General features: G+C 44.6%; 1 protein-coding gene across 1 annotated transcript; it reads right to left on the reverse strand.

Annotated features, from left to right (window-relative positions):
- Positions 1 to 3,809: 3,809 nt before the first annotated feature.
- LOC127347835 (receptor-like protein EIX1) lies at positions 3,810 to 6,983 on the reverse strand. The gene has a single exon (XM_051373983.2). The coding sequence runs from the start codon at positions 6,981 to 6,983 to the stop codon at positions 4,242 to 4,244; it is 2,742 nt and encodes a 913-aa protein (XP_051229943.1). The 3' UTR covers positions 3,810 to 4,241.
- Between the last annotated feature and the right edge of the window lie 8,150 nt (positions 6,984 to 15,133).

Raw genomic sequence — 15,133 nt, forward strand, 5'->3', positions numbered from 1 at the left:
GACTTTCCAATATTCTAGCTCCCAGAATATAGATTTCTTCTTCCACATGGCTGCGTGCCCGTCAGCTCCCTTCGGAACTGATTGTCCGCCAGGACCCTTTCCAAAGATGACTTTCAAATCCTTGACCATATCAAATACCTCAGCACCAGTGTATTCCGCAGGCTTCGGCCGGTGATCTGCCTTGCCGTTGTAATACTTGCCTTTCTTTCTTACTGGATGACCTTTCGGAAGAAATCGACGATGCCCAAGGTACACGTTCTTCTTACAATTTGGCAAATGTACACTTTCAGTCTCATGTAAGCAGTGCGTGCATGCATTGTATCCCTTATTTGACAGTCCCGAAAGGTTACTAAGAGCAGGCCAATCGTTGATGGTTACGAAAAGCAACGCTCGTAGGTCAAATTCCTCTTCTTTGTGCTCATCCCACACACAGACACCAGGTCTGCCCCACAACTGTAAAAGTTCATCAACTAATGGCCTTAGGTACACATCGATGTCGTTGCCGGGTTGCTTCGGACCTTGGATGAGCACTGGCATCATAATGAACTTCCGCTTCATGCACAACCAAGGAGGAAGGTTGTAGATGCATAGAGTCACGGGCCAGGTGCTATGGCTGGAGCTCTGCTCGCCAAAAGGATTCATGCCATCCGTACTTAGACCAAATCTTATGTTCCTTGCGTCAGCTGCAAAATCTTTGAACTCTCTGTCGATCTTTCTCCATTGCGTTCCATCTGCGGGGTGTCTCAACTCCCCGTCCGACTTACGGTCCTCTTTGTGCCATCGCAACAACTTGGCATGCTCTTTGTTCCTGAACAGACGTTTCAACCGTGGTATTATAGGAGCATACCACATCACCTTGGCGGGAACCCTCTTCCTGGGTTTCTGGCCCTCAACATCGTCACCAGAGTCATCGCCTCTGATCTTATAACGCAATGCAGTGCATACCGGACATTCATTCAAATTCTCGTATTCACCGCGGTAGAGGATGCAGTCGTTGATGCATGCATGTATCTTCAGAACCTCTAAACCTAGAGGGCAGACAACCTTCTTTGCTTCGTACGTACTGGCGGGCAACTCGTTATTCTTTGGAAACATATTCTTCAACATTTTCAGCAAGTTTCAAATGCCGAGTCAGCTACACCTGCCCGTGCCTTCCATTTCAGCAAATCCAGTGTGCAGCCCAGCTTTTTCAGACCATCATCGCATCCGGGGTACATCGCCTTTCTTTGATCCTCTAACATGCGATCCAAATTCTCCCTCTCCTTTTTAGTTTCGCAGCGTCTCCGTGCATCAGCAATGGTCCGACCAAGATCATCAACGGGATCATCACGTGCCTCTTCTTCACCTTCCCCTTCACCTTCCCCTTCACCTTCAGCATCCTCCATGAAAGTATCACCGAAATGAGCAAGATAGCTTTCATCGATGAAATCATCCCCTTCTTCATCTTCTTCCATCATAACCCCTCTTTCTCCATGCTTGGTCCAACAATTATAGCTTGGCATGAAACCGTGCCGAAGCAGGTGCATGTGAACATCTCATGAGGAAGAGTAACCCTTCTGATTCTTACAGTTAACACATGGACAGATAACAAAACCCCCCTGCTTGTTCGCATTAGCCACTACGAGGAAATCTTTCAAACCCGTAGTGAACTCGCCGGAGAGTCGGTTACCGTACATCCATTGCCGATTCATCTGCATTATTATAATATAAAATATATAATTAACCATCATGCATTTGTTAAACTAACTAGCTACAAACAATATAAATTAAACAATGAACTACACACATGCATATTTTATCAATGACACATCAAAGGTTCAAGTTGCTAACCGCGATCGAGGAGGAAAAAATAAATGAGAAAGCTCAAGTGTGGCTCCAACACTTCATATCATGTTTGTTTCATGCTCTTGGGGCATTTCATCAAACCTCTTATGTGCATAAGAGGAACCAAAAGCAAACCTAACACCCACTTGTGAAGTTTGTGAAGAGAATGGCTCCAAATGGCTAAGTGTTGGCTGCTGGATGGGTATATATAGGGGAGGGGCTTTAGTCGCGGTTGGCCTGGCAAACCGCGACTAAAGGCCTTCGGACACCTTTAGTCGCGGTTGGCCTGGCCAACCGCGACTAAAGCCCCCCACGTGCACCAGCTGGCCACCGAGCGCCCTGGGCCCAGGCCTTTGGTCGCGGTTCGCCTCCCGAACCGCAACTAAAGGTCCCATTAGTCGCGGTTCCTATAGCTTCGCGACTTATGGGGCTGAACGGAAGCCTGTTTTTCTACCAGTGACGGGCGCCGGCGAGGACGCCCTGCTCCGACGGATTGGCCGTGTCACGACCCTCCCAGAGCGGATGGTCGACGTCTCTCCCCACCTCGCTCACCATGGCCTAACGGAGAAGTCTGCCTGACAGGTTTCTCGTATCCTACTGCTTCCGCGCCTCTCCAACGCTTCCGCATCTCTAGAAGTTTAGTTAGTTCCCCTCTCATATCAACACTCACGAAATCCCCAATATACGAATCTGCGTAGTTTATATGCCTTTTCCAAATTGTAAATAGGTTGGTATCCTGCACTGTAAACAATTGGTCCTACAACTGGTATCGTGATTTTTGATTGTGGAGAACTCCCTGAAGGTGTTGATGATGGACTTGTGAACATTTTCAAGGACGGTGACATGTACCATGACCGGCTAAATGACCTCGATGAGCATCCTATAGAGGTTTGTTTCATGGTGGATGGATGTCGCGGAGTCTGCTAAGGCTTTTTGGAATGATAACTTGAAGGTAATTTCTGTCTTGGCTAAGCTCCACCTTTTTTTACAATGAATAGTGGCATTTCAGTGGTTCTGCAGGAATCAAATCAGTGCATGAAACAAGGTTTTGGGTTTCGCTATTGTCCGACACATGAATGTTAGGGAATCCCATTAATCTGTAGTTGCCATCTAATATTATGCTCGGTGTAAATAGGGAAGCAAAGCCTGGTGGGACGTTTATTATTGTACTATTACCCTGTATCAACTGAAAATTAATATAGGTAGCAAAGATGTCAACCAGTCATAAAATGGGTTATTCTGCTCCTTGACTTCAAGAAATTTCTTACTGAACTTGCAGGGGCACAGTCGTTGACTTACAAAATTGTTATCCCTCCTTGGATAACAAGGAGAAAGCAACACATTTGAAGTTTCTGGTGTCTAACACAGCAGCAGGATTTTACCAAGTGCAGGTAAGCCCTAGAATTTTCAAGTGGCACTAATTTGGACCTCGTAGCGATGATGTTGCTCTAACAGTAACGGCGGTCCTGCAGCTACAATCTTTTCCAAGTGGCACTTGGTTTGGCGTTGCCGATGAGCATGCAAGTCTTTGTCCCCACCGGCCACTGGTCCTCATGGACGAGGGGTTGGTTATTGTTCATGTGTCTTCGTGGGCATGTTTTCTTCAATAGCACATTCTTGGGAGCTTTTCCAACAGAGGTGTCTGCCTGGACAAGTGATAACACACATGTCTGCCTAGTCGGGATGGTGTTTCTAACGATGTGGTTGTCTTGATTGCCTAATTTCTTCACACACGATGGTCTATTATTGTCATCATTCAATGAGGTTTGATCCTTTACATGTCTTTCTAGGTGCTTCAGTGAGTGAGTTCCTCTATTTTGTTCACCATCAGCGAGAGATATTGTGACCGCACCTTTTGAGGAGGATTTTTAGGTGTAGAATTTTTGTTATATTTCTCCCTTTGCTTTCAAATCTTCATTGTTTGGGTATTCCTGTTGCTACTTACTAGAATGTACTACTATTTGGTTTTACTTTCATGCCACCCGTGTATTTAATTATGTGTTGGTTATGATGTACTTTTGATGCAATGTAGGGAGAGTTCTAGTTTCTCGTTGACCATGCTCAGTCATTCCAACTTGTAGTTGTGGTCATACAGGAGGTGACTGAACTCCAACAAATAGTATGCATGGATGTGGTAGGGAATCTTTGGGTCTTCCCATTATCTGTTAGTTTTGACTTTATTCATAGGAAACCGATATACCAACCCAAACATTAAATATTATTCCAAAGCACAAACATTATTTGGTACAAATACAAAATTACAGAGTATATTCGTCGAAAAATAAAAAATCTGAATATAACCTGAAGAAAATAGTCCACCATATACAGTGCTCTTCGACATGATGCGATAGACAGTTACTCATATAAAATAAGAGTCGTTGTATATAAATACTGAAATAAGCCATACTTGTACCAGTTTAAGCTTCTGGCATGTTTCTTTTAACCCAGCTCTTCCATGTTAAAATGACAAAAACATAGACCATGTCATATAAGTTGTCTACTAAACGGAAGTATGCAATTCTCCATTTCTCCTTGAAGAGCAGCACAAGGAGTGTTATGTTCAGTCCAACTGTAAAACCGATGCCCATGCCAAGGAAAACAAACATCAGGTTATTTCTACCTTCTTGTTCATGATGGCTGGGCACTGTAGGCTGATTTGTTGCACATTTGTTAGAGGTAGGTGGCCCACAGAGATAACTGTTCCCAACATATATAGATGGATCATCAAGTGTTTGAAGCTGTCTTCCTGTTGGAATCCTTCCTGAAAGATTGTTGTATGACAGGTTCAAATGGTTCAAGGCACTTAAGTTTGATAAGCCCTCCGGAATTACCCCATAGAGTTCATTATTTGAAAGGTCAAGAGCCTCTAGAGATTGCAGCTGACCGATTTGATCTGGAATCGTGCCGTGCAAATGATTCCTGGACAAGTTCAGGTTTATCAACCCAACAAGGCCACCAATTTCTCTTGGAATATCTCCCGTTAGAGAATTTCTGGACAGATCAATGCTCACCAAGTAAGGAGCATTGCTAGAATACTGCAGCATTTCGCCTCTGAAAACCATGTACAAACTATCAAAATATCGTTGCTGTCGATTGTAAGACGTGATATAGACGGGATGTCCAACATTAAGTGGTCCATCTTTCACATATTGATTGTGTACATAACTCATTGCCTTCATCTTCGCTAGAAAGTACGGTAAAGTTCCTGATATCTTATTTTCAGCCAGGTCCAAATACTGAAGATAATCTAACTCTGTGATTTCTTCAGGTATGTGTCCAGAGAATATGTTAGATCTCAATATCAGATATTTCAGTAAAGGCATTTTCTTAACAATCCATACCGGTATACTTCCGAAAAAATTGTTGTAGGAAAGATCAAGAAGAGCCAGCTTGCTGCTGCTTATTGATGGAAATTCACCTGATAGACTGTTGTTCCTTAGCATCAAAACATTCAGTTGCGACTGGTTAGACTGAGAGTCTGTCCAGCATGATGGTAATTTACCTTGTAGTTGGTTGTCTGACATATCCAAGACGTTCAAAACCTTCATCTGACACACGGACGGCTTGATTGTCCCACTGATGAGATTGTGGGAAATAACTAGAAAATATAAAAAGGTGCACAACTCAAGGTTAGCTGGCAGTGGTCCTGACAACAAGTTGTTTGAGGCTATGAGTTCTCCTAGACTTATTGGCAGCTCTGGTAACACTCCTGTGAATCTGTTGAAGCTAAGTTCTAACACATAAAGCATTGGCAATTGCTTCAGAGTTGTTGGCAGTGTTCCATTTAGTTGATTATCTGAGAGATATACTTCACTTGCATTTGAAACCGATTTCCAGAACCAACTCGGTACAGCACCCCCTATGCTATTGTTGGAGAGATCAAGGCGTTCGACAGTCGTTTGAGTCTGTAGCCACAAGGGAAACTGGGGCCCAATGCGACATGATCGGAGGTAGACATCCTGCAGTTTGAATGGTGGAGTCCAGTTTGCCGCCAAGTTAACTGCTAGCAAGTTTTCTGACAAGTGCAAGGTCTGCAGGTTTGCAAGATCAGAGAAATGCTTCTCTGTGATGTTACCACTGAAGGCATTATTGCGAAGGTACAGAACGGTCAGATTTGACAGCCTTCCAATCTCTGTGGGTATATGTCCAGTGAGCATGTTACCGCCTAGTTCAAGTTCGCGCATACTTGTGAGTTGCGCTATCCAGTATGATGTCAAGCTCCCAGTGATGTTGGCATCGGACAGGTACAAATACTGCACCGTCTTCCATGTGCACCCGAATTTCTCAATCACTTTTCTTATGTCATCGTTTACGTCTGATGCGCTGAGACCAAGAAGCCTCAAGCTGCACAGGTTGGACCAGGATGGTGGCAGCAACCCGGCGAATCTGTTATAGCCCAGGTTAAGCTCTTCAAGGGATGTCATGTTCCCTACCACTGCTGGGAATGAGCCTTGGAGGCTGTTGTATGAGAGGTCAAGGACGGTCAGTGCAGACAAATTGTGAAACTGTAGCGAGTAACTTGTAAGGCGACAGTAAGGTAGACGAAGCACTCTTAGATCCAGAAGGACATTTATAGCAGGAAACAAGTTGGCAGCAGCAGTAGTGAGGTCCCATGAGGTCATGTCAAGGTGCTTGAGCTTTCTGAGGCGTGACAGCCATGACACATCGGTGGGGTTTGTATCGCAGAAAAAACAGCACGAGCCGATGTTTAGGTGCATCAATTTGGAGAGGTTGCCAAGCTGGGGTAGTATTGGACCGTCAAAAATGTTCCTGGAAATGTCCAGGTATCTCAGGTGCACCAGCGACCCCAGAAACTGAGGTATAGGGCGACTGTTCCCCAAGAAGTTGCCACTGAGGTCCAAATGCCTGAGGAACACTAGAGAAGACAGGGACGAGCTTATCTCACCTCCCAGGAGATAGAAGGGCAGGCTCAGCTTGGTGACATGGTGGACGGCGCCTGCGGTTATGCTGTTGCTGCAGTGGACGCCGCTCCACTGGCAGCAGTCCCTGCCAGCCTCCCACGACGCAAGCCGGCCATGCAGGTCGGTGGTGCCGGCTTTGAAGGACAGAAGGGCAGCCCTCTCGCCAGCGAGGCACCGGCTTCGGGGCTGATCGGCGACTGCGTTGGTTGGTGATTCTTCGATGGAAGTTGCATGCATACCACGCACTTGACCGGAGGTGATCACCAGTAGCCAAACGCACAAGCATGCTCTACTGATTGTATCTGTTCTTTGTGTTTGTGCTGCCATACTCTCTCTCTCTCACTTCCTTGTATGAACTATGAAGTAGTTAGCTCTATGAGACGCATGGAGTTAGCCGGTTCATGGTACTCTTTTGATTGATACTTTGTTGCCGGTCTTCACGGGCAATATCTGTGCCTTATATGACCTGAAGTCCATTTCTGATACGCAGTCGTGCTTACTTCATTGACACGGCATTTTTGACTCAAATGGGAAGGACGCTACTTTTCAGTTCACTGTGACTCGTAAGCACTGTCCTAAAGTTCAGATATATTTAAGTGTTTAAAATTCATGTTTTGACCAAGAATTACTCTGATAATAACTACAGTAGGACGTGTGACACGAAATATATACCACCAGATTTTATTTTGGGGGTATTCGGATATTTGTCTTTAAGAGAGCTTCTTTACGGTTATGGTTTTATACTCGCTGTGGCTCTAAATAACACAGATTTAATCAAAATATAGACTAAAATATGTCTAGATTCGTCGAACCAAAGATAGGTATTTAAGCCGGAGGGAGTATATGTGGAGATTCATATGAAATGCATACTAGTTATGTGTGGTACTCCTTCCGTTCACAATTATTTCGTGTTTTGATTTAATCAATGCTAATTAATATCTAGAAAAAATAGCAACATCTACAATGTAAGTTTATTATATTAAAATCTTCATAAAATATATCTTCAAATTATATGCATCTATCATTATAAATATTGATTTCTTTTAATTTTAAATTTAATTTTACCTTGACTAAATTTAGAGGGGGAGATAATTGTGAATGGATGGAGTGGATAGCTCAGTCTGTCAGTCAGCCGCTCGGGACACGGCAAGGGGGCGCATGGGACCCGCCTGTGTCAGTTCCACGATTGCGAATTTGACTACTTGACTCGATCTGTCTATGCAGCTATGAAATCCAGATTCCCACAACCACGACCAGCTGAAAAGAAAATAATGCTGCAATGATATCAAACAAAATGATGTGGTTGTCACATCTTCAAAAAGTACTAAGTTAATTCTAGAATTAGCAATTCCTCCCTTTTATCCCGTAAAAAGATTTCTGGAAAGAGGGACCTCCAATCCATCGCACTTGTCCAGAAACCAATGTTGGTATTTTCAGTTAAGAATTAATTAAAATATTCGAATTTGTGATTTTCCTATCTATTGGAAATAGAAAAGGGGCAGAGAAAAAGTAAAGTCTATATGCATGTGGTTTTACCCTTTTTTTTAGGTAACACAACTCCCTCTTTATTAATCGATCAGGTACAAAATTCATATCATGTGATATAGGAGCCGCAAACGACAACCCGATACAAGTCTAAAGAGCTGCGAGCTAGGGAACGAGTATGCACATTTGATGTTCTATTTTCGTGGACAAAGCTAACATCCACCATGGAATCACTATGATGCTTTATTTCCTTCAGAACTAAGCTATACTGTTTATTTGCCAATTGGGTGTCTCCCGTATTCTATTTATCTTGTTGGTTTGGCCCTATATCGGTTGTGGGATAAAAACGGAAACGGCTTATAAGGTCGAGGGTATTCCATCTAACATTGCTAGTTTTTTTTTTTGGTTGGAGAGGACCCAAAGCATGATGTAAGTTTGTATTGGTCTCTACTTGGGCTGGGTTGGTGGGCTGAGGCGCCCGTGCACCGAGTCCAACAACTATTACAATTGGTATGTTAGGTGATGGGTTGCAAATCGCGAGTGTACTCATGGTAGTTGGTCGTTGGAAACGCTGTGTTAGGAGGACCGATGGTAACTGATGTGTGAGGGATAGATTTGTTGGGTTTAACCCCATATTGATTGTGGAAGGAGATCGAGAGCGACTTATAAGACCGAAGATCTTCCCACTAACAAGCTAGTCTTTTAGTGGGCCCAAAGGCTAACACAAGTCCGCGTTGATCGATCTTCCGTTGGACTGGGTTGGTGGGTTGAGACGCTATGCAGCAGGCCCAACAACTAATACACATCTAATATAATCTAAGATTTTTTTTATAAAAATGGGGTAAAAGCGTAAAAGTGTCTCTATCATGAAAAAAATAAAGATTGTATGCATTGCTTCGATCCAAGGCCGAGCACTTTCCCTTTATGAAGAAATAAATCATGATTCATGAAATATGGGAAATATCGGTCTAGGCCTTATATGCCATGCAGAGTTGTACTACCTCCGTTTCAGTATGTATTTCGAATTATAAGCCTGTTAGCATGTTATATAATTGGAGAAGAACAGAGTGCTTTTGTTACTGGGCATTGGATCACTGACAATGTCTTGATTGCATATGAGAGTGTTCATGCCATGAGGATAAGAAAGAAAGGACGTAACCATGTATGTGCAGTTAAATTGGACATGATGAAGGCTTACGATCGGGTTGAGTGGCATTTCCTAGAGGCAATGATGTTGAAACTAGGATATAGAGACTACACAAGGTTGATTCTTGATACGAGGTGGCCTTTGGACACCGCCTCCTCAAGACCGACAAGCCCTCCTCGTGGTCCAATGACACGAGCTCGTGCCCAAGCCCTACACCAAGAGGTGAACTCGCTCCTTTCCACGTATACATTTGATACATCATTGGATGGCATGCTACTTCATGTGAATACCCTATGCTCAATCAGGTAAATCGAACAAGACGCAAGCCATGGAGACCAAGCCAGTGGAGAGGGAGCTGGAAATGAAGAAGATGGAGCTACAGCGCCCCAGCCGGAACTTCCGGCTAGATGCCTCCCAGATGCCTTCCAGCGCCCAGGAAAAGGGATCCAGCCGGAACTTCCGCCCCGAGCGACCGGAACTTCCAGCCACCGGAACTTCCGCCCAAGTTTCGAAAATGTGCCAAAACAACCCTGGATGTTACTGCAAGGAAATTGGCCGTTTCCGGAACTAGGCCGGAAGTTGGCCGGAACTTCCGGCCTCCAGGACCGGAACTTCCGCCCAGATACCTCCAAGATGCTGTCCAGCCCCCAGTGAAGGGAATCCAGCCGGAACTTCCGCCCAGGACGACCGGAACTTCCGCCCGACCGGAACTTCCGCCCCTGAGGCCGGAACTTCCGCACGCACGTGTTTCAGCACTAAACTGGCAGATCCAGCTTGTAATTTACCCCTTCGCCCCACCAACTATAAATAGCCTTGTTGGCTCAGATCTGAGATTAGACTTAATGTGAAATTAAACCTGAGCTTTGCTCTTGACACTTGTGGGAAACCCTACCATAGATCTTAGATCTTGTACCCACCCGGGCTCCTTATCGAATCCTATTGTATCTCTTTGGTGACTTCTACCAATCTTGGTCTTTTGCTTGCACTTCTACCTTTGGGTCTTTTGCTTGCACTTCTATCGATTTTGGTCTTTTCACCTTCTAGATCTGTAGGATTTCGATTCGTCGATCTTTTTGCGGGACTTCTACCGAAAGGTCTTTTCCTGCAACTTATATCGAGTTGGTGGTTCGAGCCAACGAGGACAAACCGATTTGTGTGTGTGTGTGAGTTTGTATCCCACGATTCCCCTCCGTGTTCTTCGTGTTCATCGCATTCTTCCACTTCCCCCACGAATTCCACCCAAATCCGTGAAGATCGGGCACACCCTTGGGCTTAGCCCTTATCATATGGTATCAAGAGCTCCTTGGTTGCCACAGATTTGACCCCCACACCCCCAAAAAAATTCTTGAGAAATTTTTCAAAAATCCCAAAAAATAGCCTCAAATTAGCCTTGGTTGGATCTCGCGATTTGTTGAGTTTTTGGTGGTTTTGGTCCAATAGAAACTTGTCCTTGGTGTTGATCTGCAATTCCCCCACCTTCCCACATCTTCTAGTGCCAAATTTTCCGCGAATTCGAAGATTTTCGGCCCAGATTTCCGCCCAAATCGACGAACAGCCCGTAGATTTGTTGCGACCGGAAGTTCCGCCCAGCAGGACCGGAAGTTCCGCCCCCAGACACCGGAAGTTCCGCCTGGCCGAATTTTTCACAGCTAACTTCGTTTTTTTCGCATTGGTACTATCCCTTTTGTGTTTGGACTTCGGTTTGAGTGCCATTTCAGCTACCACAAAGCTTCCGCAACATCGACAACGACGGCGGCACCCCGAGGATCCAAGCGGTTCATTTGACACCTCCACCACCATAGCAAGTTCAAGATCATCGGCCACCGTCATCAAGTGGTATAACTTGCCTCCTAACTTGTAGCCCTAGCCTCTTTTGCCTACATTTTCTATCGAGAGTGGCTTTCTAGTGTTGCGAAGCATTGCGCAAGCGTCCCAACCGTGAGGGTGTGCGTGTGTTGAGCAAAGCTACGAAGCAAGCTCGGTGTGAAAAGATAAGCAAAAGAAGTGTGACATACTTACATAGATAGTAGTATCCTTACATAGTGAGAAAAAGAAAGAAAAATACAAAAAGAAAAGGAGTGTGAGTGACACCTATACACAAAAGAGTCCAAAGCTTCTAAGCAAAAGAGAGAAAAGAGAAGAGAGGCGTCTTGTGCAAATCTTGTTGCTTCTCAATTTTGCAACCAAGCCACAGTCTCTCTTGCGTTAGCGTGACACCGAGCTAGTAGTCTTCGTTAGGACCAATTTTGTTCGTGCTCATTTTCCTAAGTCGTGCTAACCCCATTTTGTCCCACGCGTGTTTCCACATTGTGTATGCCTTTTGTGATCACCGCTTTTGACTTGTGACTTTTGGATCTTACCCACTTTTGACAATAGACTTTTCGTTTGGTTCTTCCATTTGGCTTTCCACATCCATACATAACACCATATAGAGTTTTTGTTTTCTGTGTGTGTGCATACATATCGGTTGTCCTCCGACTTGAAACACCTTTTCGATTTTGGTTCGCAAGTTTTGAAAATTTTGGTAGTTTTTCCTAACCACCCACCACATAGTTCTTGTTTTAGTTGTAACCATGTATAGTGGAGAAAGGAACCGACTACCGATGACGCGGCACCAACATTGGATAGCTACTCAAGCCGTCCACTCCAAGCTCAATGAATTTGAAGCAATGATGAAAGCGCCGTCCGCTATGAAGAAAGAGCTCAAGTGCAAAGGATAGACCTCAATAACCAAGTTCAAGACCTCAATGAGAAGATTGAAGCTCAAGGCAAAGAGTTGAAAGCAACACTCGCCATACAAGGTCAAGAAACAAGAGATATATATGAAGACGGCGTTGGACAATATCCTTCATACACTCAACCGTCAAGACAATAGAAGACACCACTAAAGGTCTTCCCGCTCTCAAAGTTCAAGGTCACGAGCTCCTACACCGTCTCACCATGATTCCAACGAAGACCCACGCCACCATAATGTGGATGCTCAAGTGCTTCACCAACAAGCTCAAGAAGCGGAGCAAGCTCGACTTCGACATGTCCAAGAACGTCAACGCCTTGAAGAAGAGCGCCTTCAACAAGAGAATCTCCATGCTCAATTCCAACAAGAACAAGAATGCCTTCGACATGATCAAGAGCTAGTTCGTGCAAGGGAACAAGAGCTTATCCGCAATGAACAACAAGCACTTGAAGAACAAGAACGGCAACGACAAGTACAAGAAGATCAAGCTAGAAGGCAACGCTTTCATGAAGAGGAAGAAAGGCAAGCGCATCAAGAGTGCCAAATCATCAATGTTGTGCAACCTCAACATAATGGTGCACCACGCCCTCAAGGTCAAGATAATCGTCGCCATCATGATGATCGACCTCATGGTAGAAGACCACCTCCTAGGGAGAGAAATGAGGAGTCAAGTCTTCACCAAGCATCAAATGAAGAAAGTGTGATGCCTCGACACCGCCACAACAATGATGATCAAGATGAAGGTCATGGAAGACCATCTCCTCGTCAATAAAATAGAAGCAACAATCGAGATGCTCAAGGTCCACAACCTCAACTTCAACAACGTCAAGAACATGGTGAAGAAAGACCACCTCCTAGACGCAATGACCGTAATGAGGAAGAAATCTTTGGGAAGCTAAAGTTCACCATGCCCAAGTTCCAAGGAGAGGAAGACCCCGATGCATACTTATCTTGGGTACTCAAGGTTGACAAGATCTTCCGCATACACAACTTCTTCGAAGCAAAGAAAGTAGCCATGGCATCACTTGAGTTTGAAGGATATGCAAATGTTTGGTGGGAAGAAGTAAACAAGAAGCGTGATAAGGAAGACTTAGAGCCCATTGACACATGGGAAGAGATGCAAGAAGTCATGCACAAACGCTTTGTGCCCACCCACCACAAACGTGACCTCTTTAACAAGCTAACTCAACTCAAGCAAAGCTTCAAGTCCGTTGAGGAGTATTACAAGGTAAGATTCTTGAATGGATTGAACATTCCCGTCAAGAGGATAGTGGAATTCTTGCCTTACACCAACATGGTGGAGTTGTGATACGTCTCCAACGTATCTATAATTTTTGATGTTCCATGCTAGTTTTATGACAATACCTACATGTTTTGTTCACACTTTATATCGTTTTGATGCATTTTCCGGAACTAACCTATTGACGAGATGCCGAAGTGTCAGTTCCTATTTTCTGCTGTTTTTAGTTTCAGAAATCTTACACAGGAAATATTCTCGGAATTGGACGAAATCAAGGCCCACGATCTTATATTTCCACGAAGCTTCCAGAACACCGAAGAGGGGCCAGAGGGGAGGCCCAGGGCCCCCATACAGTATGGCGGCGCGGCCAGAGGGGGGGTGCCCCCCTGGTGTGTGGACCCCCCAGACCCCTTCCGAATCCGTTTCTTCGCCTATATAAGTCGTCATGACATAAAACTTCGGGGGGAATAAGCCACGATACGAGAAAAGTTCCAGAGCCGCCGCCATCGCGAAGCCAAGATTCGGGGGACAGAAGTCTCTGTTCCGGCACGCCGCCGGGACGGGGAATTGCCCCCGGAAGGCATCTCCATCGACACCACCGCCATCTTCATCGCCGCTGCTGACTCCCATGATGAGGAGGGAGTAGTTTTCCCCCGAGGCTGAGGCTCTACCGTAGCTATGTGGTTCATCTCTCTCTTTGTGATCTAGTTGAATATCATCTATGTGCTACTCTAGTGATGTTATTAAAGTAGTCTATTCCTCCTCCATGATGTAATGTTGAAAGTGTGTGCATCATGTAGTACTTGGTATAAGCTATGATTGTGATCTCTTGTAGATTATGGAGTTAACTATTACTATGATAGTATTGATGTGATCTATTCCCCCTTTCATAGCCTGTCGGTGACGGTGTGCATGCTATGTTAGTACTCGGTATAATTGCGTTGGTCTATCATGCACTCTAAGGTTACTTAAATATGAACATCGAATGTTGTGGAGCTTGCTAACTCCGGCATTGAGGTGCTCTTGTAGCCCTACACAATGAATGGTGTTTTTCATCCAACAAGAGAGTGTAGAGTAGTTTCAGTTATGTGATCAATGTTGAGAGTGTCCACTAGTGAAAGTATGATCCCTAGGCCTTGTTTCCGAACATCGAATCTCCGTTTATTTACTGTTCCACCGCATGTTTACTCGCTGCCATATTTATTTCAGATTGCAATTACTACTCATATACATCCATATTACTTGCATTTTACTATCTCTTCGCCGAACTAGTGCACCTATACATCTGACAAGTGTATTAGGTGTGTTGGGGACACAAGAGACTTCTTGTATCGTGATTGCAGGGTTGCTTGAGAGGGATATCTTTGACCTATTCCTCCCTGAGTTCGATAAACCTTGGGTGATTCACTTAAGGGAAACTTGCTGCTGTTCTACAAACCTCTGCTCTTGGAGGCCCAACACTGTCTACAGGAAAAGAAGCGTGAGTAGACATCAAGCTATTTTCTGGCGCCGTTGCCGGGGAGGTAAGGTAAAAGGTATTCACATCCTCCAACTACTAAGCTATTTCCTAGCACTGTTGCCGGTGTGTGAGTGCTCGAAGCTATTTCCTTTAGATCCTGCAATTGCATCTTTTTGTTTCTTGTTCACTAGTTGGGCATAATGGAAAATAACAATGAGCTTTTTAATCTATTTCCTGAGTTAAGACATGGATTGTTTGATGCGAAAATTAAAAAACCTATGGAACCTTATTTGCATGCTAATGGCAATGTTATTAGTATGAA

This window comes from Lolium perenne, chromosome 4 (assembly GCF_019359855.2).
Source record: "Lolium perenne isolate Kyuss_39 chromosome 4, Kyuss_2.0, whole genome shotgun sequence".
Lineage (NCBI taxonomy): Eukaryota > Viridiplantae > Streptophyta > Magnoliopsida > Poales > Poaceae > Lolium > Lolium perenne.